General features: G+C 41.9%; 1 protein-coding gene across 1 annotated transcript in view; it reads right to left on the bottom strand.

Moving 5' to 3' along the window:
* ptbp1b (polypyrimidine tract binding protein 1b) overlaps positions 1–15,973 on the bottom strand; it is a 22,351-nt gene extending 6,378 nt beyond the window's left edge. The window contains exons 1-11 of the mRNA XM_055055132.1: positions 15,884–15,973; positions 11,918–11,951; positions 5,241–5,301; positions 3,731–3,903; positions 3,514–3,660; positions 3,298–3,426; positions 2,747–2,857; positions 2,326–2,503; positions 1,860–1,937; positions 1,405–1,547; positions 606–639 (exon numbers count right to left, since the gene is read on the bottom strand). Coding sequence (XP_054911107.1) covers positions 606–639; positions 1,405–1,547; positions 1,860–1,937; positions 2,326–2,503; positions 2,747–2,857; positions 3,298–3,426; positions 3,514–3,660; positions 3,731–3,903; positions 5,241–5,301; positions 11,918–11,951; positions 15,884–15,951 — 1,156 coding nt within the window. The 5' untranslated portion in view covers positions 15,952–15,973. The remainder of the gene's footprint in view (positions 1–605; positions 640–1,404; positions 1,548–1,859; positions 1,938–2,325; positions 2,504–2,746; positions 2,858–3,297; positions 3,427–3,513; positions 3,661–3,730; positions 3,904–5,240; positions 5,302–11,917; positions 11,952–15,883) is intronic.

Genomic DNA, 15,973 nt, shown 5'->3' with positions numbered 1-15,973 from the left:
AGACAGACTTTCAAAATAAAGTTTACAGTTGGTCTTCAGTATAAAAGCCCAAATTCTTGAGTGGATTTACTTAAAAGTTATAATTGTCCATAAACATGGATTCCACTGTTTTTTTCAAAATAAAGCTCAGTCTTACTATTGTATACATTTTCAATATAGCAGCACATTACGGACATTTCCTCAAGTAGTCTTCTGGTTTATTAATAAAATGTGTTCATCTGTTAATTGTATACATTAAAAGACCAAAATACTCAAAACATATTAAACTATTTTTGCCTCTTTTCAACCACTTAATTAAAACTAATCCAACTAAGTTGAACCTATTCACATCACACAAATATTAAAGCACTGCTAACAGGAGCTGATTGGGGCACTTTTAACTTTCAACTGAATTACTGAGGCCAAATATTGAAACCTGACAGGAGCGTCAAACATCGGAGGAAAAGCTCCACGTATTGCAGATAAACTCAAATCAACTCAAAAGGTCGAACAAAACAAGCAGACACTCATTTCTCATGAATCAAAATAAAAAGAAATTCAAATCAAAAACCAGAACATCCAGGTGGTACTGATAATTCAAAAATAAGAAGCTAGTGACAACATACCGAAGAGAATAAAGAGGCAGTGGGGCGTAACTCTCTTTAAAGACAGCAGAGAAGGCAGCGGAGGGACAGGACAGGTAAAGGTGGGAGGGCAGGACAGGTGGAGGGTCCGAGGCGTTTCCATGGCAACAAATTAAAAGGGGAAGAGAAAAAAAACAAACAAAAAGACAGGTGAGGGGTCAATCAGAAGGATAAATTACCTTTGGAGAGGATGGGGTTAGATAATGTCAAAATAAAAGCCTGAGTGAAGCTCAACGCCCGACCTTCAAATCTAACAAAATGGAGTCAAGTTTGAGTTTGTGCCTCCGACGTCACAAAGATACCAAAACGTTTCCAGAGGTCATCAGAGGTCACCAGAGGTCATCTTCAAAGCAAAAGCAGCACAAAAAAATTATTGCTGCACAAATTAAAGTTGAATTAAACTTGTTTGACTTTGTAAATGAGCTCTGTGGTTGACCTCTGATGACCTCTGGAGGCTCATTAATATCTCGACATCTTTAAACGGCACAAAAAACGTTTGAGACCTTTTTGTTAGATTTGAAGAAGGTGGGCCGACTTCACTCAGGTAAAATTAGATCATTTCAAACATGACTCAACAGGTGTGTGTTCTGTGTGAGGATGCAGGTGTGGAAGCGGGGAGGGGGTGATGATGTCATAACAGGAAGTCGGAGCTAAAATCCTCACAGGAAGTGTTTGTGTTTCAGAGGATTCCACTCAGCTCTGTGATTTTAGACATTTTGATCAGATACTTTCAGCAGTTTGCGGTTAAGGCGGGCGAGCGTTGGCCGTCGGCGCCGCTCACCTCAGGGTTCAGGTTGCTGACCAGCAGGACCGAGTGTCCGGCGGGGATGGAGTGGAAGCCCAGCCTGGCGGTGGCGGGCAGGCCCAGGGAGGCCAGCGCTCCGGGGAGAGCCGACATCGTCAGGCCCGGGTAGGCGGAGGACACTGCAGAGGAAAACGCACAAACCTGGATGAAACCACCATCATCTCACCAGGTGTTGGTTCACAGCAGGGGAGGAAAAATCATTTTCATCTTGGGACAAATCGACATCATTGCTGGCGAAATCGGTTTAGAAGAGGAAAACGAGCCGCTTCAAAAACCTCCAGATCAATACTTTTCCTTCTTCATCAAACAAACACAATCAGCAGAAGTTTAGCATCAAACATTTTTTGGGTTGAATATGTGATGAATCGTTCCCGTTACAGAGTCTGTGACGCTGTCCTCTGATTGGCCGCAGCTCCTCAGGTGAGACTCACCTGCTGGCTGAATCGCGAACGCCGGTGGAAAGCCGTGCGTCGCTCCGGCGTACGGCGCCGCAGAAATGATTCCTGGAGCTGCAACACAGAAACGCTCTGCGTTATCGGAAAGGAGGATCTGAGGCTGATTCTACTTCCTGTCTGGTTTCTGAGCAACTTTTTAAAATCTGTTTCTGTAGATCAGAGACTTTCAGAGAGCAAATCAGCAACCGCCTTACAATCAACAGTTACATCAAATATATAGTTAGTAGAAAAGCACAGGATTGAATTTATAATTAAGTTTTGCATTAATTACGAACTGGCTTGTTCAATAATTCATTAATCGTATAATTAATCAAATACATTCAATAATAAGCCCAGGCATAACAGGCATTTATTTCACTGGTTAAACTTGCCACCCTTTGCAAAGCCCTGCTGCAGCAGACGTCAGCAGACGCCCCGCGGCGGCGTGTTGGGCCGTCCTTACCGAAGGCGGCGGCCATGGCCGGGTGCTCCAGGCCGGGCTGGCTGTCTCCGGACGGCAGGTCCGGCCGGGTGAAGTCCCGGCTCTTCTCGTTGTTGTATTTGACGTTGAGGCTGGTGAGTTTGGAGAAGCTGATCCTCAGGGTGCAGCAGCCGTTGTAGATGTTCTGTCCATCCAGAGTCTGGAACACAACAGAACCGTCAGGGAGCCGCCCGCCGCAGCACCGGGATCTGGGCGCAGCGCCGGGATCTGGGCGCAGCGCCGGGATCAGCTGGGCGCAGCTGGGCGCAGCGCCGGGATCTGGGCGCAGCGCCGGGAGCTGGGCGCAGCGCCGGGGGGAGCTGGGCGCAGCGCCGGGAGCAGCTGGGCGCAGCGCCGGGAGCTGCTGGGCGCAGCGCCGGGAGCTGGGAGCAGCACTGGTTACCAGTTTGGCTGCCTGGGCAGATGAGCCGTCTGAAAACTGCAGCAGCGCCTGGAACTGGTTGTTCTTGGTGAAGATGATGATCCGCAGCACAGTGCCGAACTTTGAGAAGATCTGAGGACCAAACAGGAGCAGAGACACGATGAAAGTTTAAAGACAGGTTTAATGCTTTGAATCTTTTCAATTGATAAACCATCAAAAACTACCAACATTTTCCATCAAATCGATTTCAGACTGGATCAAAGTGTTTAAGGAAGTGCTGGTCATTCATGGAGCTTCTTTAGAAAAGTGGACCGTGGTCGCCGACATTAGCATGAGCTGAACACAATATAATTATACATGCCTGGAATTCATCTTGATCAAAACAGTCACATATATTCAGCCTCGGTTATGAATATATGTGATTCATCAAAACTGACACATTCCAGAAGGGCGACTTTGTAACTCTGAAGGTTCAAACCCAGATTTCAGCCTGATCTTTAGTTTCAACCTGCAAAACCTGAAGCTAATCGTTCCTCTAAAGGTGCAACGTTTGGTAAAAGCAATGTTCTCACCTGGCAGAGAGCGTCCAGGGTGACCGGGTACAGCAGGTTCTCCACCACCACCCTCAGCACCGTGCTGGGAGCGGCCATCTGCGGGTCCACATGGGAGGAGCTGAGGGCCCTCAGAGCCGCTTGGGCCCTCTGGCAGAGAGAGAGCAGTTAACAGGGGCCACCAGGGGCCACCAGGGGGCAACCAGGGGCCACCAGTCTGGAGGGAGTGGGAGTTACCTCCTGATTGGGGGAGTTGTCCGTTTTTAACTCCTTGTGGTTGGAGAACTGCAGGTAGACGGGTTGGTGTCGGATGACGGGCATCATAGTGGAGTAATAACCCACCATGTTCTGAGCTGCTTCCTCCGAGTTCATCTCCAAGAAGGCCTGACAGGCGACAGGACAGATTTCAACAACTCAAATTCAGGACCTTAAAGCTCATGGCGACGACCTGTACCTGGTTCTTGGCTTTCAGCATCAGCAGGTTAGTGACGTCGCCGAACGGCAGGCCCAGGCTGATGACCTCGGCCTCTGTGATGTCACTGGGAAGCTTGCGGATGTGGATGACCCTCGAAGGTAGGCTGGGGCCTCTTATGTCACCTTTGAACTTCTTGCTGTCGTTGCCATTGGCTGCAGGAGCAACATGTCAGAGCGTTCAACCACTAAGTGGTGAGGTCGTTTTCTCGACCCCTGCATGTTATTGTGCACAACGGCGCAGGGCAATAAGACAGAGTCCATTCAGAAAAACCACCGAAGAAGAACTCAAAACCACTCGCATTCTTTTTTCTCGCTGTCTGTGTCAGCTACGCAACACACAGACTTGTTGCCGTAGCAACGGACAACAACGCCACTTTATGTTTCAAGTTTCAACACTGAAATATTTTCCACACAAAGATCAAAAGATTCATTAGTTTCATGTTTGTTTTATGCTTAGTAAGTGATCGCTGTAGTAGATTAGCTACGCTAACACCTCGGTGGTACATTAGTTACTACTGCTATTAGCTAAGCTAACAGCTCTGTGGTACATTAGTTACTACTGCTACTTGCTAAGCTAACAGCTCAGTGGTACATTAGTTACTACTGCTACTTGCTAAGCTAACAGCTCAGTGGTACATTAGTTACTACTGCTATTAGCTAAGCTAACAGCTCTGTGGTACATTAGTTACTACTGCTACTTGCTAAGCTAACAGCTCAGTGGTACATCAGTTACTACAGCTATTAGCTAAGCTAACAGCTCAGTGGTACATTAGTTACTACTGCTACTAGCTAAGCTAACACCTCAGTAGTACATTAGTTACTACAGCTATTAGCTAAGCTAACAGCTCAGTGGTACATTAGTTACTACTGCTACTAGCTAAGCTAACACCTCAGTAGTACATTAGTTACTACAGCTATTAGCTAAGCTAACAGCTCAGTGGTACATTAGTTACTACTGCTACTTGCTAAGCTAACACCTCAGTGGTACATTAGTTACTACTGCTATTAGCTAAGCTAACAGCTCAGTGGTACATTAGTTACTACTGCTACTAGCTAAGCTAACACCCCAGTGGTACATTAGCTATTTGAATCACCTGTTCTACTGACAGTCTGTCAGAGACTTGACGACTAAAACCAATAATAGTCATTGTTAGCCATCAGTTTTTTGGCCTCCATCAGGGAGATGGGGTCCTGCAACAGCTCTAAATCTTTTTGACATACAGTTAATTCATACTCCAGCTGTTCCTCAAAGAACTTTGATATTCTACGATAAACTTTTATACAATACAAAATGGATCTTCGTGTTTTATTGCTGTTGCAAATTTTTCCAATTTTAAAGATGTTTCAATGTTCCAAAATGTTAAAACATTTTAAACTTGAAATCATTCTTGTGTGGAAGAAATCATGAAGCAAAGTACCACAGCTGATCATTTTTATCCAAAATTTAAAAATTGATAGAAAAACAATGAAACTTTAGGTGAATTTCTGACCTGTGGTGCTCATGATATATGGGTCGCTGGAGACGCTGGAGAAAAGCTCGTCGGATCCTCTCTGAAAATAAAAATAAAATTCATAGACTTAGACTTAGACTTAGACTTGACTTTATTGATCCCTTGGGAAGACTCCCTCAGGAAATTATAGTTACCAGCAGCTCACAGGCAAAAATGTGGCACACAGTAAGCATACACAAAAGAATACAAAAAAATACAAATTAAATACAAAACAAAGAATATAAATACAACACAAAAGGAAATTATAGCAATTTGGTGGATAGATTGACCAGTGATATGGTATTGCACTGTATGGTTTGGCCTGATAAATATGGAGTTCACATTTGTAGAAAAACTACTCCTTCTTCCCTCTGTCCTGTGTTACCTCCGACCCCCCAGTGAGGAGTTGTACAGTCTGAAGGCGTGGGGGACAAAGGAGTTCTTGAATCTATTGGTCCAGCACTTGGGAAGCAGCAGTCTGTCACTGAACCGGCTCCTCTGGCTGCTGATGACGGCATGTAGAGGGTGGCTGCTATCGTCCATGATGTCCAGCAGTTTGTTCAGTGTCCTCGCCTCTGCCACCGTCACCAGAGAGTCCAACTTCATGCCGACCACAGAGCCGGCACGCCTGATCAGTTTGTCCAGTCTGGACGTGTCCTTCTTGGATGTGCTGCCTCCCCAGCACACCACGGTGTAGAAGAGGACACTGGCGATCATTTAATCGGCCATAAAACTTTTAAGTTTTAATTTTGCAAACAGTAAAAAAAAAACAAAAAAACTTTGTGAATTAAAGAAGTGGAAAATCACAGGTGTGCTAACGAGTTTTCCTCCTGTACACAAGACTGTTGGGCAAAAACCCTTTATCAGTCAGATAGTTTCTCCTTCAGAGAAAGTGATGCAGTGACACACTTCTACAGCAGATGGCGCCTCACAGATGCAACTGTGGTGAATTTGAATCAAACCGGCAGGAACACTGGAAACACATCCTGTCACATGAACATCACCTGCAGCCTCTGATTACCGCCCCACCAGCAGAGGGAGCCGGGGGGTAAATTCCTGAACCAGTTCAATAAAAAACAGATGCTGACAAACAGGCAGAGTCTCATTCAGCAAACTGAAGGGCCTTCATCTCTGGCTGAAGGACTCAAACTACAGAGTTCAACCAGAATGCTTCACAGGAAACCAAGAGTGAAGGTTTCAGTTAAGATTCACCAATAAAAATGCAAAAAACTCAGATAAAAAGTGTTTAAAGTTGACAAGAAAATTGAAAATCTGATAAGGTAATTATGTTATTGGAAGACATTAAACTATACCTAAACACCAACTACTATAACACATAAAAAAGGCAACCATAACAAAAGTTTTTAAATAAATATTGATTTTTTGCACTTTAATAAATAACTCCCAACAGGTCTGAACTGGGCGTGATCCGCGCCATCTTGGTAGGCCGGGGCACTTTAACCACCACTGTGAAATACTAAGATAAATATCGCTATTGACTGTACTACTAGCAAAATTAGCTTAGCTTATGTAGCTTTTAGCTGCAAGCTAAGACAAACATGTAGCCTGCGTATTTGTTATTACACGTACTTATTCTGCCTGTCACAAACCTTTTTATTCACCCAAAGAGTTTGTACATCCTTTAAAAAGCCGCTTAAACTCTGATTTTACGCGTTCATAGATTTCAGGCCGTGAAGCTCCTCCAGGTTGGGCTTCATGTTCACCAGGCAGTTGTACCGCAGTATGAGATTAGAGGCAGCTTGACATATTTTCATACGGGTCCATCCTGAGAGCCGCCATTTTGTTCATGCATCTTTTCTCTCACATTGGTCAAGGTTGTTTGTTCAGCTGGAAGCCATGGATCGATTGCTTGGATTGATTTCTTGGATTGCCTACCAAGATGGTGTGGATTACTTACGGTCAGACTTGTGTTTTTTTGACATTGGTAGAAAACTGACAAATTTTTGCTCATATTTGAAATGGAAACAGCCAGCGTATTGATCGGAACGCACATCAACGCTCGAAAAGTCTGAAGAGCTATTATTGATCTGGACTTTTTTAAATTTTACAGGTTGTTGGCTGTTTGGAAGGCCATAAAGGAAAATGAAGGATGGTTTTTACTGCTACGCTGCATTTCTCTGCTTCCAGTTTTGCTGCCTCATCGTTTCATCGCTCCAGGAAGCCAAAGGTTTCTGGCTTTTTCTTTCTACCTGCATGAAGCTGCTGGGATCTGCTTACCGATCCTCCCATGAATAATAAAAGCAGCAGAAACCCGAGCGCCTCTCTCCGCTGAGCCCTCTATCTCCGTCTCCATCTCCGGCCGACAGCTGCTGGACAAAGGAGCCGCGCTCAGCGGCCGCCAGCGAACCGCCATGAAATGACCGAACTGCCGCGCTGCTCCTTCTGATGACATCACTGATGATGTGGCTCGTCGCGCCGCATCACTGAGGAACTGAAAATATCTCATTGTTGATGGAAATGATAGAAAACTGAAGCTCAGGAACTGTTTCCACGGTTTAAATGAAATATAGCGAGAAACTGAAAAGCTACCAGGGTTCACCTGAAGATTACTTCAGGTGTTGACTGTCCATTAATGTGCACTGTCCTTAATAAAGATAATAATAAAGATTTCCCAGAGTTGTGAAGTAACTAGTTACATTTACTCAGATTCACCTGAGTAACGTTTTTGAAATAAACACTTTTACTATGCTGTACTGTTTCTTTTACCTTGAGTTATTTTATTTGACGTATCGCTATTCTTACTTGAGTGAAACTTTTGGCCACTCTGCCTCCAGATAAAGCTGCATGTTTCTGAATTAAACTGGTTCCTCTGCAGGTTCATGACAATTTAAGAATCCGTCTCTCTTTTTTTCTCGTAATACTTCCATAGATTTGGTTTGACTGGTGACCAAAGATGAAACATCTGCTCCATCTCCAGCTGCTGTGGTTCTTTCTCTGCTCTGAGTCAAACCAACCAAACCCTTTGAGCAACCTGTTCCCCTATTGGCCTGTGGGGGTGCTGCACCAAGAACCACTGAAGAAAATGACACAGAAGAAGAAGACACTAAGCGCAACTTCCTTCTTCACCAAATGGAAAAAAAAGTGGAGTGGCATCAAGGATTTCCTTTTGGTCTTTTATAAAAGACAATGAGCCATTTCTCCTGCTAGCACTAGCCTAGCGTGTTTGTTTTGTCTGTATTTACCCAGAATGCCCTGCGCTGTAGTCCACTTCCTGATTTTGTAGTGGTCTCCAGTCCGCTTGGCGTTCACATACGTTTTCCGACTGCACCAGAGTTCACTTCAACTGAACCAGACTGAGGCTTGGAGGCGGAGCCGAGTTCACCTTCCACAAATGAACTGGACTTTCTAAACAAGCGGACTGGAGTCGGATTAAAGCGGACTGAACTGGGCTGCCGTGAATTAATCCTAAATCTCATTTCACAGTAATAAGAGTCCAAAGTGCAGCCCGGGAGCCGTTACTGATTTATTTTGTGACTCAAATCCAATTCATGAATTATCTCACCAGGTGCTTTATGCAGATGGCGACTCCTTTATCTTTAATTCAGGCAAATATTACCCACCAATTAAAGTCTTCTTTCAAGGGACCACATTAGGTGCAACACAGTGTATCTGCATTTTAATAAACGTTCTTATTTCACTTTAATGTCATACCAAACAGGCCAATGTAGTGAGACATCCAACTTATTAATAAACTATGGAAAAGGTGATGCATTTTGAATCAGGTTAATCACCAGAGTCACAGAAATCATCTGAACAGAAACTCATTGACACGGATGAGGAATGACTGCATGCTTTCCCAAACACTCTCAGATGTTTCCATCAGGCCTGTCTGAACACGACGCCACCCTGCTCACCTGCTGGCCCCTTTACCGTTCATCAAACTAATCACCTGGGAAGAAATGTTGATTGGAACATTTTACCAGTTTTCTTCCGAACATCAGTTAATCTGGGATTATTCCCAACAGTCACAGACCTGCTGGGAATTCCTGAAACCTGCAGCTTTCCTTTCTGTGGATTATCTGGGGCGGTTCTGGTCTCGCTAACAGAACCGGGGATTAGCACTGAACTGGCTTCAAGTTACTCGCCCGAGGTGACAGGAGGAAACCGGAGAGGACGCCGCCCCCGCTCATTGCATCACTTCCTGCTCTCTGATCCCCTCAGATGTTACCGATTCTCCGAACGACGCCGCGTTCCGGAAGAAACCAAGGCAGGACTGAACACATGCTAACAACGTTTTTCAAATATCAAAAAGCTTTACTGCTAAACAATAACCAATCCGCACTAAACAGGAAACCGGCTCAAAACTAAACATCTCATTAAAAGTAAAAGAAAGTATGCTTCCATTTTCCGCACTGCATTCTGGGGAACGTACACAGAGGAAAGGCCTTAGCCCAGCTGAAGCTAACTCAGCTAAGTTGGTGGCTTCAACTCACCCACTCATTCCTTGGTTGCCTAGCAACAATATGCGGTTTGTTTTTCTGCTGTCCCTCATAACTGTTTAAAAATAATACAAATGGCAGCATTTCAGATATTTAAAGCAAAAAACTAATTATCTATAATTATCAATATCGACTGATATGAATATTTCAGCCTTATTGCTCAGCCCTAAGATGTATTAACTTTTATTAATTCTCTCCATTTAAGCATAAAAATTACAAATTTCCACAATTTTCAGCCTATAAACACATTAGATGTAACTTATAAGAAACTTGACTTTTTAATATAATGCCTTGAAATCAGGCCTCTGTCTCTTTAAGAAGCTCCTGCTCTTTTGAAGCTCCGCCTCCAGGAAGTCATTCCAACATGGCTCCTCTATTAACCCTTTAACGATATTTTACTAGCATTGCTCGGAGCAGCAGCTCCTATAATGAGCTCAGCAGATGTTTGCTAATTGCTGTTGACTAGTCTGAAGGAGCTGAGTGGGGAGGAGCTGTGTCCTGAAGGCGGGGCTAGGTTCACTCAGGTGTTTTGCACAGCTGGATGGTTGCTATGGAAACTAAAGGATTTCTCAAACATGAAAGGATCAAAGGAAATAACATAACAGGATGGAAATTTCACATGATACCGCCCCTTTAATAAATGTGTTGTTGCAATTCCTCGTGGTTTTTGGCAGGAATGTGATGCCATAAAACATATAATTCAATCCAAGTAAGAACGCCTTGCTGCATTTAACCACTGCGGCGCTGGATTTGTGGTGTTTTTACGCTTCATACTAAGCAGTGTGAAGGTATGAAGTGACCTGACAGTAAATCCACAACTTCCTGCTCTCACCTTGAACAGAAACACTTTCTGACAGCAGGCTGCAGAGCAATCCATTCACACAGTCACACCAAATACGGCCGAAACATATCGCTGGATCGATCACACACATAAACTCGTCTGTCCTCAGCGGATCGTGGGCTGTAAATGCTCCAACACGCTCTAGTATCTTCCAGTTTTACTGTCCAATTACTGCATTCCTTAGAGATGTGATAAATCGGCCAAACGCTGTTCACACGAAGAGAAACAAACTCTGTATGGCTGACAAAAAACAGCAAGTTAAACGATAATTATCTCAACAGATCTGTGGAATCAATAACTGTTCTGTTGAACATTTCTCATCATGGCAACAGATAAGATGTTAAATATCTGAAGATTTTAATATTTTCTTCACCTATTTGTTACACAAGAGCATCAATAAATATCAGTACATTTGGAAATATGACTAAATGTTTGTTTTCCAATAGCAGTATTTGTGTCATGCAATCACTTTTATTCAGTTATGTCAAAAATAATGTTTTTTTTTATCATAATTTTTATTTTAACTGCAATAGTACAACAAAATATCACAGTAAAATTTTAAGTGATATTTTTGTTTGGCAAAAATCAGTTCTGCAGGAATTTATGTGAAGAGCTAAGCTGGAAAATTAATAGAAACCAAATATTTTAACTTAGGGCTTGAACAACTAATCGTGATTAATGATCAATATTAAAGGAACTACTGACTTAAATCAAGCATGTCTGTCAGGGGTGTTAAAACTGTGGTCTGGGGGCCATTTGTGGCCTCTGAAATAACTTTGATTATTTCAAGCAAGGTCAAAATTTGGCCAACAAAACAGAAAATAACCAACAACCCTGAACTTTTTTTTTTAAATGATCAGTTTTTCTTCTTTTACTTTTGTTTTGGATTTGTGAGGATTTATGGATTTTACAAGTAAAACAAAATCACAAAAATTTGAAATGCAAAAATGAGCTTAAATTATTTTTTGGGCCAATGAGTATCTTAAATTTGCTGGTTTTGGCCTCAGAGGACAAAAGTTTGGACTATATCTTAATTTTTTTTAAAAGTCTACTAAGGCATTTGCACTAGAAACTTGACCAAAATACTTGGAAAGATTTAGATTTTTTGCAGTGTAATCATTTATAGAGATCATGAGAATCAGATTTTCACAAATCAGAAAAATCAGGAAAATTTTAGGAACTCAAACGTGTTGAACTGTGATTTCTAATCCTTCATCATCGAGAACCGTTATTTACCAGATTTAGTTTGCAGTTAATAATCAATTAGAACCACAGAAAGCTTAAAGACGAATCCTCAAACTGGACTGAGAGCAAACAGAGCAACAAACCAGCAGCAAGGATGGAAAGCAGGAGGAAGAACAAGCAGAGGTGCCTACCTTAGTACCAACTGTTATATCGTGGTGGACACTGCTGTGAAGAAAAGAAAGCATGTTAGAAGCAGCAGGGAGAAAAACTCAAAAACAGCAAAAAGAAAATAATAAACAAATAAAAGGGCAGAAAATGGTGGAGGTTAAGAGACGGCGCGAGCGGAGAGGCAGGAGGAGACGGAGAGGAGCCCAGCAGAGACGGCAGTGAGACCAAGCAGAGCCGCTGCACCACCACCACCAACAATTATTATTATTATTATTATTATTATTATTAACTGCTTCTGGGTCGCTCTGCTCTAAAATCATGACTCACACTAAATACTAAATCAGAACCGTTTCTACAGTCGGAACCAAACCCAAAACTGTCATTTCATTTTAAAATAATCATGTTTCAGACTGAAATTAAACAGCCAAAGTGCAACACTGTGGGTCAGCACTGGAGCTAGTGCAATTAAAACATCAATCATATTTAAAGGGCCAGTTTTATGTGTTTTCCAGGCACATTGTTCCACTTTACAGCACAATCAAGGAATTATGTTAACATCATTTGTTATAACTGTGCTAAAAACGCCAAAATGCTTTCTTTTTAAAACTCAGAAACAACAATATGATGATGTGGGTGAAATGGTATTAAAAATGCTTTCTTACTTTAGAAATTTGACTTCCTGATTTAAATTGGGCTTCTGTCTCTTTAAAACTTCCTGCTCTTTTTAAGCTCCGCCTCCAGGAAGTGATCTCAACATGGCTTCTCTATTAAACCTTAAATGTTTTTACCAGCCTTGCTCTGGGAAGTAGCTCCTACAATGAGACCAGCAGTTCCACCAGCTGTTTGCTAATAGCTGCTGGCTAGTCTGAAGGAGCTGAGTGTGGGAGGAACTCCGTCTGGAAGGCGGGGCTACATCCACCAACGCGTTTTAGAAACTGAATGGTTGCCATGGAGATGAAGGATTTCTAAAACTTTGATAAAACACCACATTTGTGAAAAATATGCATAATTTTATATAAAAAACACAAAGCTGACCAAATGAGGCATTTTAAAAGTCTGGAAATAAAAGCACCGAGTTTGAATGCTGGAGTCTGGACAGTTTGTTGATCCTCATTCTTACAGAAACGTAAAAACAAACTCCTGCGTGTGTCAGGCCACATCTGCAGCAGGAAATGATAAAATGCAAATAATGAACATGTGTTTGGTCACAGCAGAAGTTTTGTTCCTGTTAAATCTGCTTTGGTTAACAAACTGTTTTCTTTAAAAGTCAACCAAAAACAGCCTGATGTCGGCCAAAATGCTTTGAACGAACTCTGAAGCAACAAGTCCAACAGCTTTTAGGAGCCTGGTTCTGGTTGTTTTACTCCTACTGGTTCAGGAAAATGTGTCAAAACTTTTTACGGAAAAGAATGAACAAAATGATCGACAAAATCCTGAAGTAAACCTGCAGCAGACAGAGAGGTCTCGCTATGCTACAATAAATACAAAACAAGCTTTCTGTGGACATAGAGAAAAAAAAATTTATATAATATTTGAGTCTCTGGATGTGTGAAAAAGCTTCAGCAATTCTCATAAAATAAATCCTTGCAAAAGAAATGAAAGACGATGATTCACACAGAAAAGACACAGTGGCTCTGAGAAGTCTGAAAATCTACACAATTCTGAGATGCTAAAGAATTAGACTGGAATAAACCCACTGGGTTCAACTGAAGTTATATACAATAAAACAAAACACAAGATGCACCAAAATTAGTATTGCATCAACTGATTTTAGTCATTTCTTGACAAAAGTGAACCAGTCTGTGAAACTGGGCCGATATTAGCAACCAGTGTTTATTTCCACCTTGTTGAGATTTGTGTTTTATGTAAAAAAAAAATTGGTATTAGATAAAAACTGGCAGGTCAGATTTGGTAATCGCCCGGAAACTGCAATCAGTGCAGTAAAAGTTCAGACTGGAGTGAAAAAGTCTAATTTGGGTTGAATAATGTCAAACATATGAAAACAAAAAAAGAAGTTGTTCTAAACTACCTGGTGTGCGCATGAATAATATTTTAGGGCTTGGAAGTACAATAACAGAAAAGTAGACTTGAGTTGCATGGTCAGCCAGTTGTAGCGTCGCACTTTGAGATGACGTCACGGAAATAAACAAAAGGCTACATGCAGTATCCTGCTTTCCACCAGGGGGCGCTGGCGGACCACCAGTGGTTTTAAATCAACGCTAAAACCTGCCTGTTTGCTGCTTTTGTACCATAATAAATGAAACCCTGACCAAAATATTTGATGATTATTGCTAATTTTTGACAAAATATAAAGTTTGTTCTCAATTAGCGACTGCATTTACTTTTATGACTTTATTTTTGAGTTTTTATTATGTAAAGCACTTTGAACTGCCTTGCTGCTGAAATGTGCTGCACAAATAAACTTGACTGACTGATAAATTTCCCACGCATTACAGTTTTGGGTTTCAAAGGTCACTGACGTTTAGATCCTAACATCATCCATCTTGAACATAACCTCAGCTGCTTTTATATGGTGATAATAATAGGATGTAAACACACCCAGGTTGCTACAATAACTTTTTTTTTTTTTAACTTTTAAGCAGATAACGTGGAGAATTTGGAAAACGATTTTCAACGTCACAAACGCATGGCGCTTTACCAGAGGTGTGTGATCTTTTCAGAGCTACATAGGATGAGTGAGAAACCGGCTGGTCGGCCTGCAGACCCCGCAGGGCATGATGATGACTCCTGACGAAGAATATTCTCCAGCACCAGAAGAGTCGCCTGGTGAGACCTTCAGGGGTTTATGGGTTTGCTAACAGGCTGGACTGGTGATGCAGCAAAACATCAAGAGGAGTTCAAACTAAATGCTCAGAGGGTTTAAACTAAGGAAAATGAATGCAGAAATGGCATTAATGCCTTAAAACTCCTGTAATTTGACCTGGAAGTATGCAATGTTGATCGAATATGAAGGTGTGCAAAAACACCTTGGGGAAGTTCAGCTCTGTTCCAGTAATAATTTCATTTAAAATCTGATTATATTTCTCAAACTACTTTAAAAAGTTTTTAGAACTAAAATTAAACTCCTTCAAATCTCAACTCAGAATGTGTTAAACGTTTCCTCAAAAATTTGTTTTTAATACAAAAGAAAATAGGAAAAAATGTAAAGCAAATTTTCCTTTGGGTTAATAAGATAGCTCTGATTTTGGATCAAGGCATTCTTTGAGTTATTTTACGCATTTTTCTGTCCCTTAAAACAAAACATTTAACAAGTTAAACACGTTAACAAAAAGAAAAAAACTACAAAAAAGTAAAGAAACAATCAATAAAACCCACCAATCAACGTAGTTTCAGTAATAGAAGCTACTTCCGTTTACAACTTCGGCTCCTAAACAGAACTCCATTTAAAATTCCAACCATTTAAATTTCTTCTCAATTTTTAAAAGCAAAAAAGACACATAAACAACTGTTTAGCAGCTCAACATGCATTTTAGCAATAATTCGCTAATTCGGCTCAGAATTATGTCCTGTAAGTTACTTTTTATTTGTTTTTTCACTTCCTCAAAGTGATAAAACAGTAGCAGTGGGCGTGAGACACACCGTTACCGTAGAGATGAGAGCTGGAAGTTTGAGACGCCTCCAGCAAATTATTTATAAACCAGACATAAACGAGACAAAAGAAGCTATGAAGCTTGTTTCTCCGGGTAAATATGTGACCGCGTACTGCTGGGCAGTGTTAGGGGACTTGTTCCCGCAGATAATGGCCCGTTGAGAGGCTAGCACTGCGGCTAACCTGCTAACGTAGCTTCGTTTCCTGTTTATTTGACAAACGCAAACTTCTCCGACAGCTTCTTTTCACAACAACAGAACCCGATACTCTGCGGAAAACTACAGCACCTTTCAACACGTTTGTGTGTCTGATCTCATATGGAAGTAAACAGTCAGAAACTACATGTAAGAAGAGCAGTGAAGTCGATGGGATAACTCACCCGTCCATTGCACAACACGGAACTACGAAGCAACAGGTTCCAGCCAGCGGCCAGCAGGATTCCCCCATCCACAAACTAGTATCGACCGAC

Source organism: Poeciliopsis prolifica, unplaced genomic scaffold, assembly GCF_027474105.1.
Source record: "Poeciliopsis prolifica strain line A6 unplaced genomic scaffold, Auburn_PproV2 SCAFFOLD002, whole genome shotgun sequence".
Lineage (NCBI taxonomy): Eukaryota > Metazoa > Chordata > Actinopteri > Cyprinodontiformes > Poeciliidae > Poeciliopsis > Poeciliopsis prolifica.
The sequence above is the reverse complement of the archived record's forward strand: the minus strand, read 5'-3'. Positions and strand labels throughout refer to the sequence as shown.